Raw genomic sequence first — 26635 nt, 5'->3', positions numbered from 1 at the left:
GATGTAGTACTAATCGAACCGGAAGAGCTTGCCAGGATGGCTTGGTAAGCAAGCCACCAGTTATGTAGGCGCCAACTTCCAGTTCTTTCTCTTCTTTATTTTATTTTATTGTTTTCCTTGTTGTTTATTTTCTTTCTTGATGAGTTGATCTCATCTCGTTCTTTATTATTGTAGTATATACTACTCCATATGAGAGTAAAAAACCTAATTTTTTAGCCTATATTGCCGCCGACCAGCTTTCGGTTATTTCCTGGAGTGCCGAACCAGTAGACCAATAATCCATGTTCCTAGTGGGCCAAGTGGAAGCAATCAACAGGCTATTCATTAGTTTCTGGAATTCCAAGGGAACACAGCGCTTACTCTCTTTAAGCCCCAGTTCAACGATCAATAGTAGTTTCCAACCTAAGTTACCGGTGGAAAGGCTACTTCAAAGCCCTAACTCACTAATTGGGTTAGAAACCGCAGGAGCAGCTTTCCCATCCCTAGTAGTATAGTCTCCGCTGTCCCTATACCATTTCGAAGAAAGAGTGGGTCCCCTACCCCCCAAAAGTAGCACCTGCTATTGGATAATCAACCTCTCTTGCCACGGCTGTAGGAACGGAAACAATAGGAATATCACCATCCTTAATATGAATAATAGCAAGCGATCGTCTAGCCATCCTTATATAAGTAAGTAATTGTAGGCGTTACCGATGGAATGGTTGCTTGTTCTCCTTCCAACCTCTACGGAAAAATGGATTCCATTTCCTTTAAGACCATGGCCGGAGTGCTGATTGCTATTGGCTCCGGCTGGATGTGTTCATCGCCACTGGCATCATGCACATGGATGGTTTGCTCCTGAGCAACTGGTTTCACAGTTTCTTTCTCCGCAGCCATCTTTGCTTCTTGCTCAGCAGCCTCTCTAGCCTTTCTTTCTGCGGCCTTCCTCGCCTTTCTCTCGGCATCACGTTCAGCCTGCTTCTGTGCCTTCTCTTCTGCAATTTCATTGCCTTGAGTTCCCTCTCTGCTTTATCTTTTGAATATTCTTTTTCTAGCTTTTTGTGCAGGTAGCGGGTGTCCACCTTGTCAACAAACAGGAAAGCAATATAGTCAGGATTGGGTGGAGAAAGTGGAACCTTCTCTATCTCGGGATCCGGGAGTTTTCCTTTCCCTTTGAATCGAGGAGAATTGGGTCGATAAGACGACAGAGAAGATAGCTCACCTAGTACTACTTTTCTCGAAGGAGTGAGAGGAGAGAGGAAAAAGACAGAACATCCGCTATCGAAGAACAAGACTTGTTTGTGTTAAGCCTATAGCTAGCGTTCCTGTACTTGAATGTTCAAAGCATATAGCTATCGTTCGTCAGGCATAAGGTGTTAAGTCTCGGCTTCGCGTTGGCTTTCAGTTCCGCGTTTTCGTTGCATCCCTAACTTTTTTGAGTGAACGTGAACGGCCACTGCTTTCCTTTGTGTTACATGAAATGAGGGCCCAACGACAGCCTCCTAACCCGTGGAACCTGCTTGCCCGGTGGATGAGAAAGCTGACTTCGCCCTCCAAACCTGATCTGTGTGGAGCAGGAAAGAGGAGATCGGAGTCAAAGGGAAGGCCAAAGCGAAAGACCTACTTCAAGGAGAGCGTACTTGCTAGAGACCCTGGCCTGGATAGGCCTGATGAGTTTTTATATCAAATATAAAGCTTGCCGGGTTGTCACAGCAGCTGTTACAGTTAAGTATTGCAAATGAATGGTGATCGAAACTAAAGCGCACTAGTATCCTGCCGCCTACCAAGAGTCGTAGCTCTGTCCCTGTCCCTGTCATATAAGGAAAGAACAAGCCCATACATAAAAGCCAAAAGAAAGAAAGATTGGCAAGCGATCATCGCGCTTCCATTAGGCGCTCTTGGCTAGCAGTGAAAACAAGCTAGTCCAGGCAAGCAAGCAAGGAATAAGGCACACCCATCTTGCTGCATTCTCTAGCAGCTCTAGCAGCTCTGGAAGCCGGAGGCTTCTGCCGGGTATTTCTCTTTCTAGCCCCACTCAATGGTGGGAGTGAAAGCAAACCATGCTTGGGGGTTGCCTTCGTGCCTTGAAATCACCTTAAACGGACCGTAGGACTAGTAAGGTCCCATTAGGCAAAAGGGGTTAATCGACTCTGGGGTGGAGATAGCTCAAGGCAGTTATAGAAAGAGTAAGCATTGGACTATTGGGATAGCCAATTCAAAGGTAGGAGGGCTTCTTCCCTCGAGAAGGGGTTGGCACGGTCTCGGGCTGGAGAGCAAAGAATCAAGCCAGAGGAAGAGATATGGTTCCGGTCTAGGCGTCAGCGGAGGTGGGAACTCTGTGAGCAGCTACCCGACGGCCTAGATAGCCTAAGAAGAGGCGCGCGCTTACGGCGGAGGACGAGCATTGACCCACTCACTGGTAATGCAGGCAAGCTCGTTTCGAAAACTTGTCTGAATCGAGAATAGCAACTCCATTTCTGGAACCACATCTTAAGTTAAGCCCAAAAAAACAAGCCAAGTACTCGGAAAGGATCACATGAGCCAAGCTCACCTCGATGTCTCCACCAAGGTAACGTCCACCTGCTTGAGATGGCCAAGGCTTACTCCGCCAAGCCAACTAAATTTGAGTGTGTTGCTTGTGACGCTCTCTTTACTCACTTGCCAATTGCATCGCCAATTGGTCAAGTATTAAGCCAGTTGAGGTCTCTGTCGCCAATCTACACCACATGCATCATTCTCTCCTAGAAGAACTTAGCGCTCAGTGCTGCCAGGCTTCGCTCTTCCTCAACTTAGCATATTGTTCACGCCAACTGCGCATGTTGTTCACGGGGAACAAACTTTATCTTTTCCACTTTTCGGTTTCGATGGGAAAGATGGTCCTAGTGGCATGAATCGGGAACCTGGAATTAATAATACACGGGCCGAACCCCCCTATCCATTCAAGTCCGAATGGTTCCGTAGCCGCCCTCACAACCCCTATTTATTTAAGCTAACCCCTTATTATCATTTAAGGGTCTTCTCGTTCAACAGAACTGAGAGGTGGGCGGGGGTATGGTGGTTTACCACATTGGAGCTTCATAAAAGCTACAGAGATCCGGAAGAAATGGCTCGTAAAGGCGACTACACTATTAGATGTGTAACAGCAGTCCTACTGGGTATGGGTAGGACCGGTGCTTGCTTTAGGTCTAATATCAGATTGATCTATTTCTATCCGAGTCTCGCCCGCTACGAAATGAATATGAACCTGAGGAATATGAAGCATTGATCTGGTGAACCATAGGACACGACTTGAGCCTCCCTACTATTATTAATTAGAGGGTCACTAGTAACTCCCTTAATAATAGGCTCAAGAACGCCCGTATATTATTATTAGTTCCAGCACCTACCATAGATTTGGGAATCCTTGGCCCTCGGGGGCACCTGCCGGCATGCTCCAGCTATTACGTATATAAGACTGGATCGACATCGATCTGCTTCTCATCATTTCTCTGATGGAAAGATTGGTAGAGGTTACAGGTGCCAGTGAATCGTGGCATCGCATGCGCATCAATGTCGGATGATTAGCCCAATGCCCAGAATCGTGAGGGAACTACTAGGCTTTTTAGGGTAGGACCACCGATTCAGAATGATTCCGAATACCGGCTACGGGTTTATGAAGTGGGTATGGGTAGGACCAGAAAGGTGCTAGTGACGAAGGTCCTATTCCGGATGTTGAGAGCCCCGGTTAAATAAGAATAATTCAGCATCCCAGCCTTCATGAATTCCTTCAATTCGAAGCGCTGCAATTATACTAGAAAATAAACGTTGCTTGGAGCTGGGGTGAGATGGATACTATCTATCCCTATCTCATCACCACAGGTCACATGCTCACATGAATCTATCTAATCCCATCTCATAAGTCTAGTCTATCTCGTCCCGTCAATAATTCGCGGGCATAAGACGGGGACATGGGAGACTACTGTTTCGGACATTGGGGCAGAGAGAAGAGCATGAGAGAGCCTCCGCTACCCGGACATCAGGGAGCGGGCATGGGGCGAGCAGCTTAGATAGATAGGTTGGCCATTACCGGGAGCAGCCATTCTACTTCAATCTGTATCTATCCATGTCGAGCGATACCTATTGCCCAATCCATAACCTGAAATCCGTCTGTATCGATGTCGTTAAATCTGCTATCGATGCCGTTGCCTCAACAATAATAATAGATAGGGGTGATCGCCCTTTCTTCATTCAATAGGGTGAGGTGTGTTCGCTATCGCTTACTGCACCTGCTCTCCCTATCAAAGGTCGAGCCTGGCTTTTCCACTCCAATAACAGGTTCTCCCATGGGGATCACGAGCCAACCATCTCGTTTCATTTAGTCCATCCCTTCCGTCCCTTCCATCACCTTTCTCATCCCCAGTGGCTGGTTGGAGACACAACCCCTACTATTATGAATTCCCCTACTATTATTCCGCCGGTTAACACCCACCTCTTACAGGTGTAGCCGCCTACTATTAGAAGAAGGGTATACTAGGTTTTCCGCCCACCCACATTCATGCCGTCCGGGGAACTGCAAACAATACCCGTGATCGGAGCTACGAAGCAGATCGGGGGATATGGGGCGGCAAATGATTAAGCATCCGGGCTTACTAATACATAACTCCTGCTCCCTTTATTGATAAAGCTGATCCAACCACTTCTACTATTTGCTGATCCTTGATTAGTCATTACTCCCTTTACCAATCCCTTGATAAGTAACCCTATGGCGTGGGCCTCTTGCCGCATTCCGCTCCCTATCGCAATCCTCCCTCCCTTTACCCGGGTAGGCTTCTCTCCCAATAGTGTATCAGTGCCTGATGGGGCTGTCTAATAGTAATAGTGGCTACAAGCCCCGAATCTATACCATTCTATAGGTAGGTTCCCCCCATTCATTACCATTCAATCAGAGCGCTACTATTAAGGGATAAGCTTTAATCGCCTACTATTAGAATCCGAGCGCTTGTGAACATTAGAATCCGACCCTTACCAGCATCTCAAGATTCTTCTTTCTTGAGGTGGGGAATAGATAAGATTTGAATCGAGTGGGTTATGCCTAAAGGCAAGAAGGCGCCCCATTATTATTATTGATTGGAGCCTCGTCGGAGCCGCCAGGGCCAGGCAGAAATGGAAAAGAAATCTTAAAAAGCCCGAGCCGAACCCGCAAGGAGTCGTAACTGATGAGCGGAATGAACGAGGAGTCGTAAATAATGAGCACGGAGTCCTGAGTAATGAGCGAATGAGCAATCAGCAAGAAATCGTAACTAACGAGCAACTATGCAATCCAGAGATTCTCAATCAAGAGCATGTTCTATTACGTATTAAGATCGAACAACCAGAAGCGGATATTGCTCATCTGCGAAAGCGGGTAGACTACCTCATGGACCAGGCTGCCTACAACGAGGCCGAATTCATACAATTGAGGGGTGAGCTTATTGATCAAGGAATGGCCAGAAACAGAGAGTAAAGTGCTAGATTATGTACGTATTACCATGCTATAATTCGAAACTTGAAGTAAGGAATCTTTTATAAGCCTCTATTGTCGAACTCCTCCCTACTGGCAAGAATCACCCCTCCAATCAATTGATGAAGTAATGATTGGCAAAACATAAAGAATGATGAGAATTGGTAAGACATAAATAATGATGAAGATAAGGCATCTCACAACTTGCCTCTTCACGGGATCGGTCCAAAAAAACCTTCCTATTGAATCGGTCACTTGGGTGTATGCCACATAACGAATTCATACCATAGGGAGGGGGGAATCATTGGTTAAAGAGCTAGCCATCGTATACTCTTTTCTTCGTACCAATGCTGGTCAGGGAAGAAGATAGAGTATTAGTCACAGATGGAAGGAATGAATCGTATACTACTACTTCTTATACTGATGCTGGTAGGGGGTGGGGGAAGAAGAAGCAAGTTCTAAACTACCGATCAAAGAAAGAGTAGGTGTGTGAATAAATAGGTCTTCTTTCGATAGTTCCTTGTCATAAATCGTCGGATCTGTCACGAGAGTCGGATCTGTCACTCTCTTTACCGGTTCAATTGCAATCAAATCCTTCCCCCCCCTCTCCCATTCCAGAGGGTCACGATCTGGTTAGAGATGAGTCACGATTTGGTTAAATTACGTATCTGCTAGCCCCCTCCCCCCTATATTGGATAAGGCGTTTAAGAAGCTGCCGTTCCCTCTCTAAATAAGAAGTAAAGCCCTAGATTCTGTTCATTAACAACGGGCGAATGAAATCTACAATAATGAGCGCTTCAAGCCAGCCCCGTCCCCTAATGAAAACAATCTATCACTGATAGAGGAGTCCGGGACTAAGCCTCTGATTCATGGTATCACTGCTGAAGCCCTCTTCTGCATCGTATCACTGCCTCTTATTTATTGCGGCGGAAAAGGTAGAAGAATAGAGTCTCGAAGGGAGTTAGTGTTAAGGGCGAATTCTTGCCCGCCGTATAGCTGTTGGCACGTATATAATAGATGGGATTTCCTGGTTTGAGAGGGGCAGATGTATAGAACTGGTTACTGCCAGAAAAGCAAGTTAGCGCTCAAGCTCGTACTAGAAGTAAAGGGGGGAATAGTAATAATAAGGGGAAAAGGGCTCTTAATAATAATAAGGGGAAAAGAGCGGATAATAAGAGTAGGGCGGGATCCGAACAAGTATGAATCACTCCCACTCTTATGTACTGGGCGATGGAGAGCCATCCTTCCGGAAGACAAGAGCTTATGACCGAAGGGGCTGCCATATGTACTGCCCACCGAAAAGCGTGCGAGCGGGAGCTCATAGACTAGGATCGGAGGAAGCAGTGCCCCTTTTTAAATGAATTAAGTCCTGGACTCGAGTCTATCACATACGCATTAGCTTTGAGGATGACTAGATCGGGTGGGAATCAATCCGTTTATCGTCCACATCGATCAAGAATGATAGAGCAGGCAAATGCCAACAACCACTTCTCAGACCCCCAACCTTCAATAGCTTTCATTGGTTCGAAAGGTAGAACGAGAACTTCGGCGGCCAGTGGGCAGATCAAGAAAGAGATAGAGCTCTCCCTCTCCGATCTAGAAAGAGTATGGATCCGCTTCTCCAGACTCCTGAGGAGTTGATCACATGGAACGAGGGAAAACAGAATGAAGAGTGGGATGTGGGGGCCTCTCTTTCCAATCAATAGGTATCCGATCCTCAGCAACTTGAATCGAAGCAGTTAGGCTATTGGCCGAATCTATCAATCAAGTAGCATTTCGTGCTATGATCCCAAACCAATCTCCTTCTCGAGGACATAGGGGCGAGATAGAAAGAGTTTGATTCGAGGCCTATCCCCGTGAGTACCGGAATACAGGATGGGAGATCGATTCGTAGTAGGCAATAAGTGCCAACTTGCTTTTCTCGGGAAATCTAGATCGAAAATGGATGGGGAAGGGCGAGTTCCTCTCCCAATCAATCAGTAGTATGCGGTCCACTTGGCAAGTCTTCCCTCAATGAAAGAGGAGTTTAGTAGTCGGATGGGATAGCCCTTTCTAGCTGGAACAAATCCAGTAATTCAGGGTGGGGAGGCACAACCAATGAATCGAATCAACCTCATATCGATTCCCTACTCTTTGAATGCCTCTATCACGGCCAGCAAGAAGCAAGTTTCTGCTGGTATCGTCGAATTCTGGACCAACTCCTATCTATTTCTCTGTGCCATTGGATGGGAAGAGCTGGCATTTCATCTATCCCTTTCTATTCCGTATCCATCCGATCTTCTAGACAAAGCGGGATAGCCCAATCTAGTCTCTATGGAAGGTATCTCCTATCGAATAACGGTTGGCTGGAATTGCTGAACGTCTTTCTTAGATGCTAACCTCCATGGAAGGGGAGAGGGAGGGAAACAACCGGAATAGAGAACTTCGTATCCGGTGTCATTCACTCTTTCTCCGGTGTTGCACTCGAACCTATGCCCATAGAGGCGGAGCAGATACTAAGTCCCCTACTATTTGGCCACCTCCTTTGGTTTCTAGTAGGGCGGAGATTCATGAAGGCCGGCTTGATTCGGCAATAGAAGTGTCATAGGGGCCCTATCGAAACCACCTTTCCCGAGATTGGATTCCACGAAGGGTGGGAGATCTGGAATGAAACGGAAGAGAGGGAAAAGGTTGCTTGGATGGAAGGAGAGGAAAATACAATGAAGAAAGAATCTTGAATCCTCCCCTTTGGTTGTTCACGTCTAGGCCCAATAACTGGAGATGGTATGAGGATCGAGATCAGCTTTTAGGCGTGGGTAGGCTTCTTGCAAGTTCCGAATCGAGACCAGCTTGGATTAGAGCCATGAATTTGGAAACCCGCCCTTCCATCTCTTCGAGGTGGGGCCAGTTACTGTCAAGAATATCCGTTTTGGGTTGGATCGATCAATGCCCTATCATTATTCTCGGATAAGGGGTCAATCTGCAACTCGAGCCCAACCTTTCCGCTTTCTTGCCCTACCAGTGAATGGTGCTGGTCCCTTTTATTCGAGTTCCTATACCAATCAGTAGTAGGCGGTATGGTAGTTCCCTCCAATCCACATCCATTTCTGGTTCCTAAACCTCCCTATTTATGCTTCCTATTCCTGGTTAGGCATCATCGAAGGCTCTTGAAATGAAAATTAAAAATTGCATAGGAATAGAAGAGGAGTGTTGTTATGCATAACTGTATTAGAATGAAAAATTACATTATAACAACTCAGTAGTTCAAATCCGATAACGCTTTTCTTTTCGGTATGCCGCTCCGCGAGCAGAGCGAATGAACATAAATCAACATATGAATAAATATATGAGAAGAAGCCTTTTGAACCACATTCTACTTATTGTTCTTTCCCTTCTTTCCTTTGTTGTGACAAGGGGGGTGTGGTTATGATTCTCAATTTTATACTCTCTGCAGCTGGATAAAAAAAACCTCTTTTTCCAGCCATCGGCGTTGCCGCTTGTGAGTTTGATGATTCTTCTTCAGAAGAAGACCGCCCTTCCACCTCGACCTCGAACCCAACTCGTCGGACTCACACTTTACCAGATCTGAATCTTTCTCCTATGGAAGAAGAGGAAAATTACGACCTCTATAACGAAAAAAACTTGCATCGCATAGAAACACAACATTGAAAAACAAAAGCAAGAGCGGTATGCGATTGAAGTTTCGAATATGAAAGATAATAAAAACAAACCATGAAATCAATAAAATCTTAAATGAGATATAGATATTGAGAAAGGGGGGTGAGAATTTTACATCGCTTCAAAAAAGCGAATGCGTCACTGAAGTGAATAAGAAATTCCTTTCATTCATTATTGAAAATAAGACAGATGAAAGACAGGCTTTCACAAAGGCAACTAACCAGATCTATAAAGGAAGAGCTGGTTATTGCTCTTATGTCTAATCAAGGATCTAATTCAGAAACATTTTCAAGAAGGAGAATAATGAAACGCGAGGCTTCCTTCAGGTTGACTTTGAAAAGTGCTCAAAAAAAGAAAGCACGAGATCCACCAGCAAGTTGATTCTCCCATTTCAGAGAAGGACAACGTACCCAAAGACTTTTATTTCAGATCAAACAAACCTTAGGTTTTCCGTTTGTCGGGTAAAGGGACTGACCCCGGGTGTAATCGCGTAGGATGAACCGGGTAACCAAAAATCACGATCATTGGTATAAAGCTGGATGTAATTAATCCGGAGGTGCTGGTTCGAGTCCAGCTCGTGAGTTGGCCTAAGGATAAAATCAGAAGATCTTGAGTTTCATTCCCACCATCTTCGTTTGGTCTTCCGTTTGAACGGTGTACTCTTTGTTATTCAAAGGGCTGATTATTTATAACCCGTTTTGCTCATAAGTAAGTAAGCGTGAACGACATTTTTGGAACGTTAGTCAAGTCAAAATTTAGGTTTGTGGCGTTCCTACTTCCATATCTTCAACCCTCCCTCTAGGTCTAGAGTCCACGTTTTCTAAATTTGGATGATGACGTGCTTACATTCCAACTCCCGTAGGGTGTAAAGCTACGTTCTTCATTATCGTGTTCCAGTTTCCCTCAGAGTATCGAGCCGGTATGTTGCGTTCTGGAGATGAAGTTGCAAGAAGTACAGAGTCGATGTTCCAGAAGATTTTTGGACATGTGCACGTGGAGAACTAACGGAAGTGCCGAAAGTGAGTTATATGCACATGGGGAGAGGATCCCGATTAAAAAAAAAAAAATAACCTCTAGGGTTTTTCCTCTGACAAAGGAGACCTTTCCTCCCCTATGAAAGAGTGAGGCCAAAACGAACAGGCTAGAAAGAAAGAAGCCTGTTCAAAGTCGGAATAGGGGTAGTTCCCCTGTTGACTCAGGAAAGCGGGTCAGTTGATTGGCAAGCCGACTGACAGGGCCCCGAAGCGCCCAACGAATCGTGGATCGCTAAATGCTTAACACACCGACATCGAATATTGCATCCCGCGTTCACCACCCACATGCCGAAATTCCACAGTCGGGGGAAAGAATCCGCGCTCCTCGATACGGCATGCAGCTTGCTGGCGGAACCGAGCTCTCTCAAGATAAAAATCCTCGGTTTCGGCGGAGGCATGGCAAGTCCTCCCGGCCCCCCGGTACCCCATCTCGGTCGGTGGCTCCTAAGATAACTAACCCCCTCTTACCGGGGCCTTTTAAGCAGTAACCTTTTTAGTTTTAATTTAAGGACTTTTACCTTTCTTTTGTAGTAAAGTTTTCGTCAAGAGCGTCTTCTTGCTAAGCTTAAGGAAAGATCTTTCTGGTTCGGGTCTTTTTTACCCCTGGTTGTTATTTCGTGTTCTTTTTCTTTTTGTTTTCTTTCTCGGTTCCATTGCTAGTTGTTGTTGTAGACGCCGTTGGTGGATTCAACCACCGATGTTCATAGATTTGTTGCTTCTGTTGATGTTGATCTTGGGTCGCTCGATGCCCCATCTAGCGGCGCCTCGCTTTGGTAAAGCGAGTTGACCTCGGGCTATCCCGATAGCCCTCGGTTCAATCTCTGTTGTTAGTTGTCTTGTCGCCGTTTGATCCGGGTGGCCGGGAACCAACCCAGATCAACCGGCTTCCCAAAGCACATGGGGATATGGGACGCGTGTCTAGTTCTCATTGGAAAGGAATCGGCTGAATATTCCTTCTGTCTCCCGCCTGACACAGTTTGACACGCGGTGATACCTGATTGGCTCCAAATCTATAGTTGTAGAAAGAATATCAAGAGAACAAGCACGCGGGAAAAAGCAAGCGTCTGATCAGATCAATCAAGAGATAGGGGTTCGGCCAAACATCTTTTTCCTAAGCTAGGACGGAGCTATCGAGTGACGATTGCCCTATCTCTTAAAGGGGGTTTGGAACCCAAGCTTACCTTATTATTAGAGAAAGGGGAGTACTCTCTTTAAGAATTGACGCTTCGCTTGGGCGCTCTATTATTGCCTCCTATTCCTGAGGGGGAGATCAGGGGCAAATAGGGATGGACAGCTCGAAGAGAGCGCCTCATCGGAACAAGAGTACAACCAATTCATAGAGGGGAAGTCGATAGACTCTTTTCCTTGTCCTTGAAAGGAGAGATATATTCTTTTGTCGGATCCCTATTTTCCTTTGACGGGCATCATCCGTCTTCGGAGGTTGTTCATGAAATCACTGATTCCGTTCTGGAAGATGTGATGGAATGGGAAAGACCAGGCAACTGGGCTGCCCACCACCAACGCCTTAGGGAGGAGACCGATGAGGCACAACTCGTATTGGAGCATCTGTATGAAGAAAGAAAAAAGAGTTATTTATATATACAAAGAAATACAGAGAAGGGTCATCTAAACAAATCCACTTTTCTGTACTTCTTTGTAGTAGTCCTTGATTTATTCATTCGGGGCACGGGGCCAGGTAGCCATCGGAGACAAAAGGAAAACTAATCTCTTGTGGCTGAATCCCTATTCTACACTTCGAACTGCAAGCATTTCTTCATCTTCAATGGCAAGTGAATGCCCTTCGCGTTATTCTTCCTAACCTTCCCTTCCTTCCTGACTTTCCTAACCTTGCCCGATCCAACAGCCCTTCCAAGCTGCTGATTCAAATAGGGCAACTCAGAATCACCAACCAAATCGGAAACTCAATCCTAAACTTCGGAGTGGAAGATAGCAGAAGGCGGGTTCTCTGGATGTTGGCAAACGGGCATGAGAAGGAGCATCGTTCCCTGCTGGAGATCCTTTACTAAAACCCCAGGAAAGCCACCTCTTCTTCGTTTTGCTTTTCTGTCCAAGGCTCTTTCGGAGCGGAATGAATTCTGCTAATGTGCACGGAGTTTAGATGAAATCAGGGTGGACCTTAGGGCTGCTGTCTCTCATGCCACTGCAGAATTGGGGGCAACAACTTTGACAAATTGGTGCAAGAGCTGGCAGATCATCCACTCTTCCCTGAAGCAGAGCAGGTTAACATTGAAAAGTTGCGTCAAGTGCGACGGTTTGTAGAAAAAAATGAATGAGATGATGAGTGCCGCAGCAGTAGCTTTGTTGATGGTAGCCGACGCGTTGAAGGCCAGGTAGGAGATTCAACGCATAACCGCATGGAAGTGGAAACAGAGTTGACAGCGATGGAGGACCGGCCGAACTGGAGCGAAAGCTTGCAGAGCAACATCAAGCGATCGCTGAAAAGGAGTCCGTTCGAGCCGATCTGGATGAAAGGGTTGCGGCTGTTCAACCTGACCCAACCAAAGAAAATCGAATAGTAATAAGTGAGACGTCTTAGCGCACTTCTTTTAGGCATTGGGCTAATCTTTCATAAGAAGCCACTACTCGCTTAGAGTTCGGTACTAGGTCAGCTAAATGTTGCTACGCTCAGTCACAATCCACGGTAGCACGCACTAACAGGGAATTCGCTCCAAAGCCAGCTTTTGTTCTATACCCATGGTCAAACCGATCGAAGTATGTGTACATACTGGTAGGGGCGCGCTTAGCCAATTTCCCAGAGCTTGGTGGGGCAAGATCGGAGGCTCGTTTAGACCTGGGGAAAAGCAGACTGACGAGTCCGTCCATTCGGGATGTCGGCACACCAACCGGATCGAAAGCCCAACCGATTCGAGTCGGTCAGGCCAGTAAAAGAAGACTAATTCACACTAAGTCAAACCACCACATTCAATTTCATTGCGCACAAGAAAGCAGGCCGCTTCGGAGCACAGCTTATTTAGCTCGGAATAATGGGAGCGAGCCCTGGAACCGATTGATTGTTAATGTTAAATAGTAGAATAGGAGAAAGCCTTGTTTCCGGGTACAATAGGTCAACGAAAAGCCAACTCAATCAATACGTGAAAAAAGCTATGATGGAGCCGCCCTTCTCGAGTGAGTTTCGCTTATCCGCCCTGTTGTTCCCATGTTTCGGAGCGCTAGCTTCAACAAGCTTTCGATCCGATCCGGTACTCTTTTTTCTTCTTATCGATCCGAATGAATCGAATCAGTCGTCCTTCCTCGCCTTTGACAAGCGGGTTGTCTTCCTCTGTTCCTTCCATTACCGACAGCTAGGAGTGCCGCTACGCTAGGACTACTAACTAGTGTGCTAGGGCTAGCAGAGCAACTTCTCGCTGTGCCCAATGCCCAAAGCTTGGACACTATCCCACTACTGGGATTATTCCATTACTAACTGACCTGTTGAGAGGATAGCAGCAGGGGAAAGAAAAAAAGAAGTAGAGTTAGGTTCTGTTCGTTTGTGTAAGCATCTCTTTCCTCGGTCGATTCGTCTGCTCATTCAGCGTATGATTCTTATCCAATTGCTTCTGTAGATCAGTCTTATGAGACGAATTCGGCTGGAGATAGGCATTCGGATTCGTTACTTGGGGCTGATGAGGATGAGTTACTTCGGGCTCCTGAGGGTGAGGAATCCGTTGTTTCGGGATAAACTGGATATGTTAGTTCGGCCTCGGCTTCAGGGCTTGACAGCGCCTCTTCAGCCGGTTCAGATTGAGAGGGAAAGAGCAGCCCTAGGCTAGGCTCCGCTTCTTAGGATGATGCCTGTGCTATGTATGATCCATCGGATTATTCTTATTCTCGGTGCGTTTTTCAGCGAATGAAAGAAACCGCTGATTCCACAGTTCCTTCATCAGATTTGGGTGCTTTTGAAAGAGCTGCTTCTGCGAATGACTCAACGGATACTACTGTAAATCAAAAATTTCCCATCTAATATCATGGAAGGAAATGGGATTTTTGAGAAATGGGGTTGGGAACCATCGATTGCAACATCTAATTGGACTGACTGATCCCAGGGAGCAAAGGGGGGGGGCGCCCGGGAAAGGCGCAGGCAAGCGATCAAGAGAAAAAAAGGGGCAATCGGACTCAATGCCACAGGGCAAAGAGCGCCTTTGTGCTGCATGGTGGCCTGCATTACACCTTTCGGAAAAGGAGGAAGAAAGTTGACCAGAGTTTCCTGATGTGAAGGGTACGACCCCAGTCTTCACTTCAACAGTTCATTCAAAAGGTCTTAGTGACCCGTGCCCTTCAACACTTACTTGGGATCCTATCTTTCTCTGCTCGTGTAGCAGAGTAATAAGAAAGAGGTTTGGAACCCTTTCCAACATTTATTACGAAATTAAATTCCGGACGACCGGAGCGGAAAACCAACCTCTCCCGACAATTGGAGAAGGAGAAAGCCATTCCTACGGGCCTGGAACTGTGATGAATGTTGTAAGAATTTCGGGCTAGGGCCTGAGAGTGTACATCTAGGTGCGGAACGTCTTCCCGGTTAGACCGTTGACTTTGCGAGGGCCCGAGGTCCCCGCCTTCTTTGCTTGAAGCTCAGGTATTCTTCCTTCGCCCACTTACTAAAGCATTTAGTCTCGCCGCTAGTAGCCATGCTACCTTCTTTGGCCCTACCTTACACACCATATTTTTATTTTCCCGCCTGCCGCCCTTGGAAAAAGCCTTCCTTAGCTTTCGCCCTCCCACAGGAAAAAGGGTGCTTTAATTTGTTGCTTCGTACTCTTGTGAAAACGGACTACACTGTCTCAACCACCCGCCTTTCCCTTCTTTTGTTGGTTCTGGACCCGAAGCCAAAGGTAGGTGATTTCGGGCTTGCCTTTTAGTCGCGTCTGATTAAACGGACGACTCTTATTATTCGTGCCTGGGATTCGTTGAAAAAGAAAAATCCCTTGCTTCGGCGAATGATTCCGCCTTTGATTCGGCGGATTCGAATTACCATGCGTCTCTATCCCCCGATGCGGCTGAAACTGCCTTTGCTCAGTGTCACAGGTCAGGACCTTTTGCTTCTAACTCGGTTGAGTATTCAGTAGATGTGTTTCTTCGGATCGTTGGGTTCGTTCCGAAAGTGAAATATCAAGCGCCACACTATCGCAGTTAGAAGCCGCGGGCGAGGGCCCGTAGGGGGTCAGCAAAGGTCTCAAATAAGAATAGATAGAAGTACTTTCTTCGCCGCACACGAATTTCTGTCACAGGGAAGCCAGTCCAGCTTACGCGATGGTGTGCGCGGACGGAACGCTGACAGGAATCTTCTTCGACCGGGCATTCGGCCAACCTTCCGTCATGAGTTATCGGTGCTCAGCCGCGCCCCACGCTTACGGTCTAATCACGCTGTCCTTATTTACGATGCCTTTGTCTCTATTTAGAGACAAAGCACAGCGCTCGCCATTCACGCGCTTTTCTCGTTCTGAAAGCCAGCTTTCTAAAGGAGGGGACATGGTCTAGCAGTTAATTACATCTCGATTTTCAAAACCTAAGCTAAGGACGCCAGCCAGTAGAAAACAACACTTTTTATATTGTGGAGGAGACACACGAAAGGCGGCCAGAGATTCAGACTACGGTCGAAGCCAATTACAAAGGTTCGGAGGAGGATGAGACCCTTTCAAGGAGGTGATTGAGGCAGTGCGGTCATAACCTTTAGAGCTACCTGTCCAACTCAAGCGTCAGCTCAAAAACAGGGTTTCCCTTAATGTATGGGACGGGACCAGGTCGGATTAGTAGCTTGAGGGTCTAGGGTTTCGACCATCAAAGACTTTTGGCATTGGCTCAGGATGCCCCGACTTAGGATGTATGCTTCGATACACCCCCTGTAATCAACGGGTCAAGCACCCCCTGCTCTGTAGGAATGGATAGATGATTTCGAATCATCGTTGATGATGATTTGGATCACTGCCGGCTGGGGCAACCTTTCGATGACGGCCTGACTGAACATTTATGAGAAGCCCTATAAATTGTCGTACCAGATCGCTTCGAAAGGCGCTTGGTTTGGTTAGTTTCCTTCAGCAGCCCGCGAACTTCTGTCAGAGCTCAAAAATTACCTTACGTGGCGGCGGGGTCGTCACGAGCAATAAGCGTCGACAACATCCTTCTCCTACACACTGGGCAGTCCATTGCTAAGGACTCGGTGCTCAACCGTGCCCATATGCTAGTTGAAACCAATCTTACCGCTCCGTGGGCTACGATAAACCCCGAAAGACACTGCTCAGCCTATGTCCTCCAACGTTAGGTAGTATCTTGCGCTTAAATGGACTGGCCCTGCTTTTAGGGAAACTATACGCTTACCATCCGTTAGATCTGAGGGCGGCAATGTTGAGAGGGCGAAAGCACACAAAGCAGGCACGCCAGCCAAGGGTATGGAGTCGGAAGTCGAACCCCTGGAGGTTGACCTGTGACAGTCTCAATGCTCTTATGGCAGGGCAGTCGCACCGAGATCTCATAGAGGCGGCATTTTAATGCGGCTCAGGCAGCATTTTACTGCGGCTCCCTATGAAGGCACCAGTCGAGTAGCAACCACTTCGGGAACAGGATTTCTCCCCAAAGAAAGCGGGCTTTTATTCGTCCGCCAGAACGAACCGACCAAAGCTGTGACGTCGACCAAAGCGGTGAGGGCACGGTTAGCCCAACTCACCCAGCGCTTGAAGCAAGGTTCAGAACTTTTGGCAGGTTTTGACCCTGCCTTCTTCCTCCGCCACTAATGCGGGTGGATCGACAAGATCAATGGCTACTGGACTATCGGGCTCTGCCTTCGCTGCTGGATTAACGCGTTGGGATGCTAGAACAGGCAAGGATGCTGGCACTAGTCTCGCTGCTGGTGATGGGTCTTTAACGGATGCTACTATTGGTGGTTGTTCCGCCTCAACCGAATCAACAGGATCTACTGTTGAGGGTGGCTTTGTGGGAATAAAGGCTTTGAAAGCATTGATAAATCAATGGAAGGGTTGATGAGATGGAGGAAAGCGATGTGGAGGGGCTGCTAAGCGGGATCGAAGGAGAGAAAAGGTAAGGTATATGGCGCCATCCCCGTGCTGCTTGTTTCGACGGCAAGCCAAGCTATGGATCGGCCGGCTAAACAACAAAGACCGGGAGCATTAAAGAGTACATTTTAGTAGCAGAATTGTGAACGTACCCCTACCCTCTTGCTTTGGCGGCTGCAGCTGGAGTTGCTGTGTGTGAGCGGCTTTAGCTGAGCCTGACATGCTACCACCTAACATTAGGGAAGTAGGACTAGAAGGAGGCCTAGGACGGAGTTGGAGACCATTAGCTTTGGGGGCTTGGTGTATCCAACCATCGACTTCCTGCAGTCACGAAGGACGGCAGCGATGTACGGAATGCCCGGGCTACAGCCTATAATACCTTAAAGAATAGGCCTTAAGTCATTGATTCAAGTCCAGGGAATTGGACTGCAAGTCAAATGACTGTTTCGAAAGGTCGACGCTGAAAGGAACGGGAAGGTAGAAAGGCAAGATTTGTGAAAGGCCAGACAGGTTGTATTGGGGTGGATTAGCTTCCGGAGAAAGAGCAAGGAGCTTACTTACCTAAGAGCTAAAAGGGGGAAGGAAGGAGATAGAGCTTGAGCGTGGAGCTTGTCTTGGCCTACTTTTCTTTGTTCAACTGGGCTTGTTCGCTTGAGGGTCTTGGTCACTGCTAGTTAGCTCCACGAGACTTTTTTAAGAAGTTTCAAATGGTCTTTCTCCGACTTCCAAGTTGGATCGACTGGTTCACTGGGCTTGGCTGGTGGACTAGATAGGGACAGGAAAGTGACAGGACCTTTTAAAGAGCCTGAATCCGGTGTGAGGCTTGTGCTTCTTTCTATGTCTATGGAGAGCATGAAAGGTTCTTTTTTTCCTATTGAGTAAAGGCAAGTTTCGCAGGAAATTGTAGCGAAGGCAAAGCTACTTCAGTAGCTTTGTACAAGTTGAGTAAGCGATAGCTCACGCAAACGCTATTGAAAGTGAAGTTCAGTAGCCTGAGGAGTGTCTTCGAATCTTTTTTAGCCGCCAAAGCAAGCACCTTTTCGGAAAAGTCCAGTTCAAGCAAAGGGAGGACGGAGAGAACTCCATGGATCGTTCCTAGGTCAACGGTCCAACGGGCTTTGACTTCGTTGAGCTTCTTTGCATTCCCGCTCCCTTTGCAATCCAATCCCGGAACTACGGCTCCAAAGGATCGTGCAGTGGATGTGTCGGGTTCAATAGAAACCTCCTGCTCCTGCTGCCGTTGGAATTGTGTGTTCGTCTCTGCCTGTTCAAAGAGCTACAATCAAAGGTATTAAAGGAGCACGTATCTGCCTGACTTGAAAACAATCCAAGCTCCCTCCGAAGAATGATTGTTTGTTCTTGCTTGATTACCGGAGGACTACCGCTGGAAGGCGTTGTCACTGCGACTTGGTGCCTAGTGTGCTTTTCACGGAAAGGAGTGAAACGAGCAAGGAGAGAGAGTCAACACGGTGAAAGGAAGAGACAGAATCACATCTGCTTGGCTGGTCTTCATGGCATGAGGAACTCGGATTCGACAAAAGCAAAAGAATAAAAACCATAGCTGAACTGAGGGATCCCACTGATCGCCCTCCAAACAAAACAACCTGATCTGTGTAGGCCAGAAGCCAGAAAAAGCATGATAGCTCGCTTGATCACACTGATCGCTCCGCTTGTCTTCTTGGTGGAAGGGTTCAGGTTCGGCTTTAGGCGAAGAGCGAGAGCTGTTTAAGAAAGAGGCGGAACATCGCTCTCCGTGGCAGCAAAGGGAAAACGAGATATTGATTCAGTCGGAGGTAGACTTTCGATGAGCGGAAGTAGATGCACAATGAGATTCACCCTGGATTGACTGGGTTAGTGCTCTATATCTGATCTGTCTGTCTCCTATTGTTACGAGAAATCCCTTCCTTCCTGATCAAATCAACCCGAAGAAAAATAGGATAAAGCCGAGCTCCTAACTTCTATCGCAGCTTGGTTTTTGCTCTTAAGTACTCCTAAGCCCAGCCTCTTCTTTCCCGTTCATATGAAAAAGACCAGCTATGCTAATCTCGTTAGGCCACCCGAACCCATCGCACCTTTGGCAGGAGGAGTTAGAAAGGTGAAAAGAGAACAAGACAAGACCTGCGTATATCGCCCCTGTCTAAGCGAGCGAGACTTAATCCATTAAACTTTCCATTTCAAGCTCGACTTGTAGCGAGACTCAACTTTAGATCCTGCGAGCTTCGTTTATGAAGAAAATCCTGCAGCAATCGTAGGGTCGACAGTACCGGTGGGCTTTGAGCTACCAGAGCAAGGAGATAGAGCTTGAGCTTTTCCTTCATGGACCAAGGCGACTCTCGTTAGCTCTACTTGGGCTTAGTGCGATTCGAAACTGGGATTTTCTCTAGCCCCATCGGCGAACGAACGAACAAAGACAACAAGGAACTCAAGCCCACTGTTCAAGTTCAAGGAGCTTCTTTCTGTCCATTCAAACTGCCCAGGTAACGACAGCTTCCGCCTTCCTTTTCTCTCACTCCTTCGAGAAAAGTAGTACTAGGTGAGCTATCTTCTCTGTCGTCTTATCGACCTAGTCGATTAACCTTTGTCACCTTTATGAGCTAGGATGCAGGTTGCCCTTCAGGAAGCCAGGGGCTCACTCGCTCTTCGGTCTTTGGAGTCAACGGCGTTTGGTTCATTTCAGAAGCCCGAACGAGAGTCGACTTATTTCAGTGTAGGTTTTTATTCCTGACTTCTCACCCTGTAAGGTGGTCCACCCACACTTGAGTGAGCTATCAGGCTCCACACATTCGTCGGCCAACCAACCATTAGTCGAACTATCCGAATTCTCTGTCTTCATGGAATGTCACACTTTTGAAAGCGAGTCAAGCGAGAAAACGGAGGGCGCGCTAGCGCGCTCCGGCTTTCTTCGCATGCTTGGAGAGGACAGCAAGTGAGGCGAGCGGAGTGAGGCTGCTGCTTCAGCAATCCACACTTGCCTTTCAGCTCTTTCTCCGGAAGCTCCATTAGTGACGATTTTGTGCTTTCTAGATGTGGCTTCAGTCTTTGTATTCTCTCCTTCGTTTTTCGCCCGAACTCTTGCAATCAGGCCTGGACCAAAGACCTCAAAGGTGTTGAAGGCGAACCCACCTTTAGTCGATGTTCCACGTTCTCCTTCCCTTTTCCGTGCTTCTGCTCTTTACGGAAGCCTTACTCGAGTAGGGGCAACGTCCGTTGCTTCTTTAGTAAGGGTGCTTGTTTGCAGAGACCTCTTACCTATGGACAGAAGGTTCTTTCCTATCTTTGTTATTAGGTAGGGGTAGCCGGTAGCCTGAATCTACTTTAGACTAGCTTTACATTACGAAATACCACTCGGGGAGTTCGAGGGAAGAAGCCAGAACCCGATCTACGGCCGAATAGCAACTCGCACGTAAGCATACATGTTGCACTTCGAGCAGAACTCAAAGCGATCATAGCGCCGGTCCCCTTACCTACATAGCCCATATGAGCAGATCCGGGCCTTGCGTCCTTCTTTTGCAAGATCTCGCTTTCAGTTCGTAGAGTGGATCAAACATGTGTTCAGCTTGATTCGTTGGTGCAGTCACTTCGTCATCTTATGATTTGAAACTCGATTCCGCCTACACAAAGAACTACGTTCTTGCTTGGTGAGTCCCTTCGTTTGCTTTGTGTGCTCCTTCGGTTTTCTAGTAGCAAGATCTGGCTTTTGCTTCGAAGATTGAATCAGTGGTCAGCCTGTGCTTGAACGACGGCATTCCAAGAAGCAACTTCCTATGGTATGGGATGGTCCCCTATTGATGAATCAAATCACTCGAAAGAAAGTAATTTCACCGCTCCGTGGGCAAATGAATATTCTTTTCAAAAGAAGGGCGGTGGGAATGGTTTAGCTCGGTTAACAACTGAGCAATCACGGTAAGGCAAGACCCTAGCATCAACTCACCCTTTCGGATAGGATCGGTGGGATGCCATAGCTTCGAGCAGGCAAGAAAGATTAAAAAAAAGTAGCTAGCTTATGCTCTGTCGTATTGTCCGCTGCTTCACTCGAATCCCTAAGAGTGATGTGGAGAGATGAAAGGTTCAAGGAAGCTGCTTCAACGGGTGATCCTTCGAAAGAGTAAGTACAACGAGGGTGATCAAAATGTCAATTCGCAGAGAGGAAGATCGACTAGCCAACAAAAGTGGAGGCTGGTCGTAGATCAGGGGAGATGGTTTGACCACTTATAGGAATGTTCTTCAATAGCGCACCAAATGCGCGCAATAAAGCAGTGCGCTAGAAAGAAAGAGGAGCAGGGCGAGTTGATTCCCAATTATGAAGCTGAAAAGCAAAGAAAGAAGAAGGAAGGAGAGACAGAGGAAGATTACCAATCACCCACTAAGACGGGTGGGGAAGGGGAGAGTGGAGAGTGAGAGAGAATGTCCCGAGTGGAGCGGAACCCTTTACCTACATAGCCCTTTTTCTCTTATCCGATTTGGGAGTTGAACCTTTTCGCATGTAAAGCAGGGCAAAGCAAAGACCTGTAGCTTTAAGCGCGCTCCGAACCAAAGGAGGCGGATACATACGTGAAGTGAGATCTTGGAACAAGGGCAGTGGTTGGGTGACGGAGGAAATGGAAGGAAGGAAAGTCGCTTGGGAAATCTTTATATTTCTTCTATATCTGTTACGTGCAACCATTCGATCTCTAATTTCGTAATGTAAAGCAAAGCGTGCAGCTGACGAAAATGAAACCGGGGTGGTCCCGCTGGACAGAAGAATCTCGCTTTGCCGGGGCGCCCCTGAGGCGCGCCTGCGGTTCTCGTGATCAAGGGTTAGCTGGAAGAAGTCTATCTTACTCCGTCAGAGTTACAAAAGACGTATTCTAATTACACGTTCTCTTCTTTCTTTTTTAGTTTAGTGACAGTTCATCAAAACAATTGTCCAAGATTGCTAGATCGAGCACGCGACGCGCATAGTCTTAAGTCCAAGAGCGGGTTGTCTCCTCTTCAACATGTAATCTACTTCCTTGCCTCCCCCTTTTCAGAGATCTCCTTGTTCTCTTACCAGATTTTCCTCCATACCTTCGCCGCCTTCTTCATCATGTTGTTCCATCCTTCAGGGATGTTCGGTAGGTGTCCGGGCCTCCTAAAAAATCCTTCCGACAAGAATGCTGCTTGAACATTGTAAGACATGGAACCGTCTCTCTCTTGTGAACACTGATCATAAGTGGCAAAAGCCGCCGGAATCCTCATTTTTTGTCCATAAGCTATCCTCGCAACTGTAAGAATTTCAAATGTCTTTTTATACACTGGCGCAGATGATTGCCCCTAAGGCACCGATGGACCAACGCCTTCGTCTATCACCCGAATTTCTTGATTCACGGCGTCGAGTACTTGCACTTTAGATCTCGTGACTCGACCTGTAGACGGCGATACCGCCACCTTCGGAGACGTGATCTTCTCTTATTCACTTGTGCTGGTGGCGGAGAGGTCGGCGCCTGTGTTCTGGCTCTGGGAGGTGTTCCCTTTCTCTTCTGCGGTTAGGTTGCCATCTAGGTCTCGGTCGGGGGTGACTTCCAAATTATGGTCTCATTCTTTCCTTCCCTTGATTCACGATCCTTGCGGCTGAATGTTTCCCCATGTGTCGGGACCTGAACCGTGGTGCTCTTCTACAGCTTCTTCTACATAGGCTCCTCAACTTCTGGAATTGAGAAAGACACCTTTCCAAGCCCGCGGAAGAACTGATCGCTAAAAACTATAACCAAAGAGTTATCTACTAGCCATGTTTTGTTTCTGTGAGAATGCCGTAGGACTCCAGGAATTTTGGAAGCTGAACATGCTCAAAAGATGCCTAAAGCATTTCGCTTTGATCACTCGACTGTCCGCCGAGTGAAACGGTTCCTCGCTAAAGAAAACCAAAGTTCCACTCCAACCAAGGAAAGAGATAGATCACATCTTGGCCAAATGCCAATCCTCCTAGTTTGAAAGAGAAAAAGAGTTGAGTTTCGAGAACGAGAATCATCTATTTTCGTCTTTCTTTCTCGTAGTAAGAAGACACTAAGACGCACCCACTACACACCACACACTAAGACGACTAGCGTGGTCCTTCCCCCTGATAAATCAGCCACGTATCCAGGGTTGACCACATCATCACTGTTTGATCAAGGTGTGGCCACGGTCTCAATTGGGTCAGTTTTAAGTATGTCCAAGTTCCGTAGAGATTTGTAGTCCCTCGGAACGCAACTCCCTTATGAGGTGGAAGACAAGACAGACGGATTCCACTTCATAGGTAGCGTTCACGTCACGCGAAGGCTCGCTCAGAACACTACCAAGCCAAGAAAGAAGGAGTGCTCCACTCCGAAAGAGAAGGAACGGAAAGAGCAGGTGGCATCTCTCGTCGCCTTCACGGATTTTTGCATCTGAATGACCGAAAAAAGAGAGCCGAACTATGTTTGTTTCGGGATCGGAAAGGTCGGCCGATCAGGATCAAAGATGACTGACTAGCAAGGTTTATTACTTGCTAGGAAGACCCGCCTTTCAGAAAAGATAGACACAAGGAACGCGAGGAAGAGGGCGACACGAAAAGGAAATCGCCCTCCTGAAACGCTTACAGCGCCTCGTACGGACTTGACAGCTTCAGCGTACAAGGACCCGGGCTGAGACCATATAGATAGATCACCATAAGTCTCAGGAGGGGTCATCCCCGTGGTAGGAAACACGTCCCAGTTCCTTACCTCCAATTACCCGGCGTCACTCCTTACCCCTGACCCCTTACCATACCATTAAAGCCCTACCTTACCATACAACTACCACAATATCAAACCCCCAAAAATAGCGGTAAGTGCAAGCCCGAATGAAAAAACTAACTATTAGAAGCGGGTTACCTATCCTTTTCTAAGTCACCTGGCATACGCCCCAGCCCTGATCCGAACAGGACAACCAAAATTCCAGGAGACAGGCGTCCTGTCTGTTCTGGCTGCTGAGCCGAGAATCCGTTTTTTGATCCGGACGGAGAGAGGTAGCTTGCCTGCCAATAGCTGCCTTGATTTTTAACACGTTCTTTCGTACAGTTCTGATACAGAACTTAAGTCCCTATCAGAATGGTATCCTCGAGTGCCTCTGAGGGGCTTGACGTCCTTCCTTCTTGACTCGTTTCGCAACGACGAAGTTAATTCCATTGATTCTTTGGCCCCGGGCCTCACCGGTGAACTCGAGGGAGCTGCTAGCTTCAGTTCTTTACTCAGCCTCAATGGGAGTGGTTCAAGCCAAGCCCCCCGGAAACAAACAGAGTCAATAGAAAGAAGCTCCGGCGGGCGGCCCCAGCTTCTGGCTCTCTTGATCAGGCCGTCGTATTTTGGGGAGGCGACTCCCGAAGCAGGGGAGCCACTCCTAGACCAGCAGAATTAGATGAACGAGCTAAAAGACCGATTGCAAGCCCTACACTAGTAGAGAGGTCTGCTCTAGCCTCTCACCATAGGTCCCGCAACTCTGAATACAGCTCTCGTTAGAGGCATGCCCTCATTGCTCGCTAAAATTATATAATAGTGATAGTGGGCCTTGCTACGGCTGCTGCTACAGCTACAGCATCATATGTCATGCTCCTCTTCTCTGAGCCGCACCTGGCATCTCAGTTCAGCGGTCAATCATTTCAAAAGTCTCCTTCCATTATTGAATAGTGCTGGCAGGGTGAGCTTGTGCTCATCCAAAGCGCTAGCGAAGGCTCTCCCATTCCCACCGGGAGCCCCTCCCCTGGTCGCAAACACGGCCGACCGGGGGGCGTGAGCGGGTCTGTCGTCCTCCTCATTATAGTCCTCCTAGAATCAATAGCATTTCGTCGGAATACATCCTGTCTTTTCACCTGTGTAGTCCTATGCATAGTAAGTACTATAGCCCCAATCATGGCTACTAATAAAATAGGACTAGGAACCAAAAACCAGACGGAATAGTAGGTATAAAGTAAATTGCCCAATGTTTCCAAATTAGTCCAACTTCGTACCTTTCCGGCATGAACCGTATATCTCAGAGAGGTCGTATTTCTTTGGGTTGGTAGTAATGGAATGGTTTCATTATCTAAAATGAAGAACATTTCCCACCAAAAGATCAGTCCAATAATACCACTCACTGGTAAATAGCGCAATACTTCTTCGTGAATCTCCGCTATTTGAATATGGAACATCATAACAACGAATAGGAATGAAACGGCAATAGCTCCTATATGAACTACTGGGAAGATCATAGCGGAGAAGTCGAGACCTAACAAAAGAAGTAAACCTGAAGTGTCGCGAAAGACTGGGATGGGAAACGAAACGGAATGTACCGGATTTTTAGCACGTACAACCATCAAACCAGAGACCAAAGCAGGGCTCGACGAAACAGAAAGTATCATGGTACGTCGTCCTTCCCTGAAATGGAACTTTCATGCTGGAGCAAGAACTAGCATGAAAGTCGATCTATTACGACCAGCGCGGTTGTTCGTATTTCATTTTCTTCTTCCAAGCCAAGCCCTTTTCTTAGAAAGCACTCACTGAGTTACTTACGGAATCTCAAATCTCTCTCGACCCCGAGAATTCTTTATGTGTCCAGGTCGATCAGAGGTTCGGCTTGCTTCTCCCCCACCTTTTTAGCGTTCTGGGGCCCTAAAATATAGATATATAGATAAATATAGTACCCTTTCTTCCACCTCCGAAGGATGGAGGGGGTATACAGCGAAAGAAGCGTCGAAGGGCGGTCCTCCTTATCTTATCCAGCAAAACACGTCCATAGAAAAGAAAATCAGGCTCGGCAAAGACGACAGAAAAAGGGCATTTAACAACATGCCTGAAGCATGCTTTTCTAGTACGTGCTTCCCTCTCCCTTACTACGGAGCTGCTTTAGGATATAGCGGAGAGTTGGGGGGCGCTCGTCGTCTTGATCATCAATGATCCATTTAGTCATTAGACTAAAATCGACATAGTTGATTTGATGACTGCCCCCTCTTTGACTGCATTCTCAATCTGTTGGATTAGGTCCAATTTAGATTCTTCGATTCTCGCTCCTACTGGGCGGAGTACTCAAAATATCTTCCATGATATCCGGAGTACTCCCCCTATTTTGGGCTATCTCCGGTAGCAGCCTCGGCGGCCCAAAGTCAGGCCAAGGCTGCTCGGGATTGGCCCCCCAGCGGGAAGCGGGTGAGCGGTATGAGCCGCCCCGGCTGGAGCCGGTTCCTGAGCCGCCAGGGGCAACCATTGCCTGTATAAGGCCGCCTCGTTTTCCGCAAGAGATCGGGGGACAGGTTCCCCCGAGCCTCCCCCGGGGGGCCAGCCTCACTCAATTCGAGATCGAGAGAATCATCCGCGCAATACGCGACAGGGACTATGTCAAATAAAGAAAGTTAGAAAATGTTTGAAAATAACAAACAAACATAAATGAAAGTAAAAAGAGGTACAAATCTTTAAAGATAAAAGACCCAAAAACAAATAAAAAAAGAAATTCTAATTAAAAAGCGTAAAACA

The 26635-nt window shown here is 47.3% G+C and overlaps 1 protein-coding gene and 1 long non-coding RNA gene across 3 annotated transcripts in view; one reads left to right on the top strand and one right to left on the bottom strand.

Annotated features, from left to right (window-relative positions):
* The window catches only part of LOC122647105, a 59595-nt gene that overhangs the window by 31813 nt on the left and 1147 nt on the right, over window positions 1-26635 (top strand). The window lies entirely within an intron of this gene.
* On the bottom strand, window positions 23346-26600 carry LOC122647064 (NADH-ubiquinone oxidoreductase chain 6-like). The gene is given in 2 exon segments (XM_043840581.1): window positions 23346-24927; window positions 24930-26600. Coding segments are annotated over 2 exon segments (741 nt in total). The 5' UTR covers window positions 25528-26600; the 3' UTR covers window positions 23346-24784.

This window comes from Telopea speciosissima, unplaced genomic scaffold (assembly GCF_018873765.1).
Source record: "Telopea speciosissima isolate NSW1024214 ecotype Mountain lineage unplaced genomic scaffold, Tspe_v1 Tspe_v1.0012, whole genome shotgun sequence".
NCBI lineage: Eukaryota > Viridiplantae > Streptophyta > Magnoliopsida > Proteales > Proteaceae > Telopea > Telopea speciosissima.
Note: the sequence above shows the minus strand (reverse complement) of the source record. Positions and strands in the feature narration are given on the sequence as shown.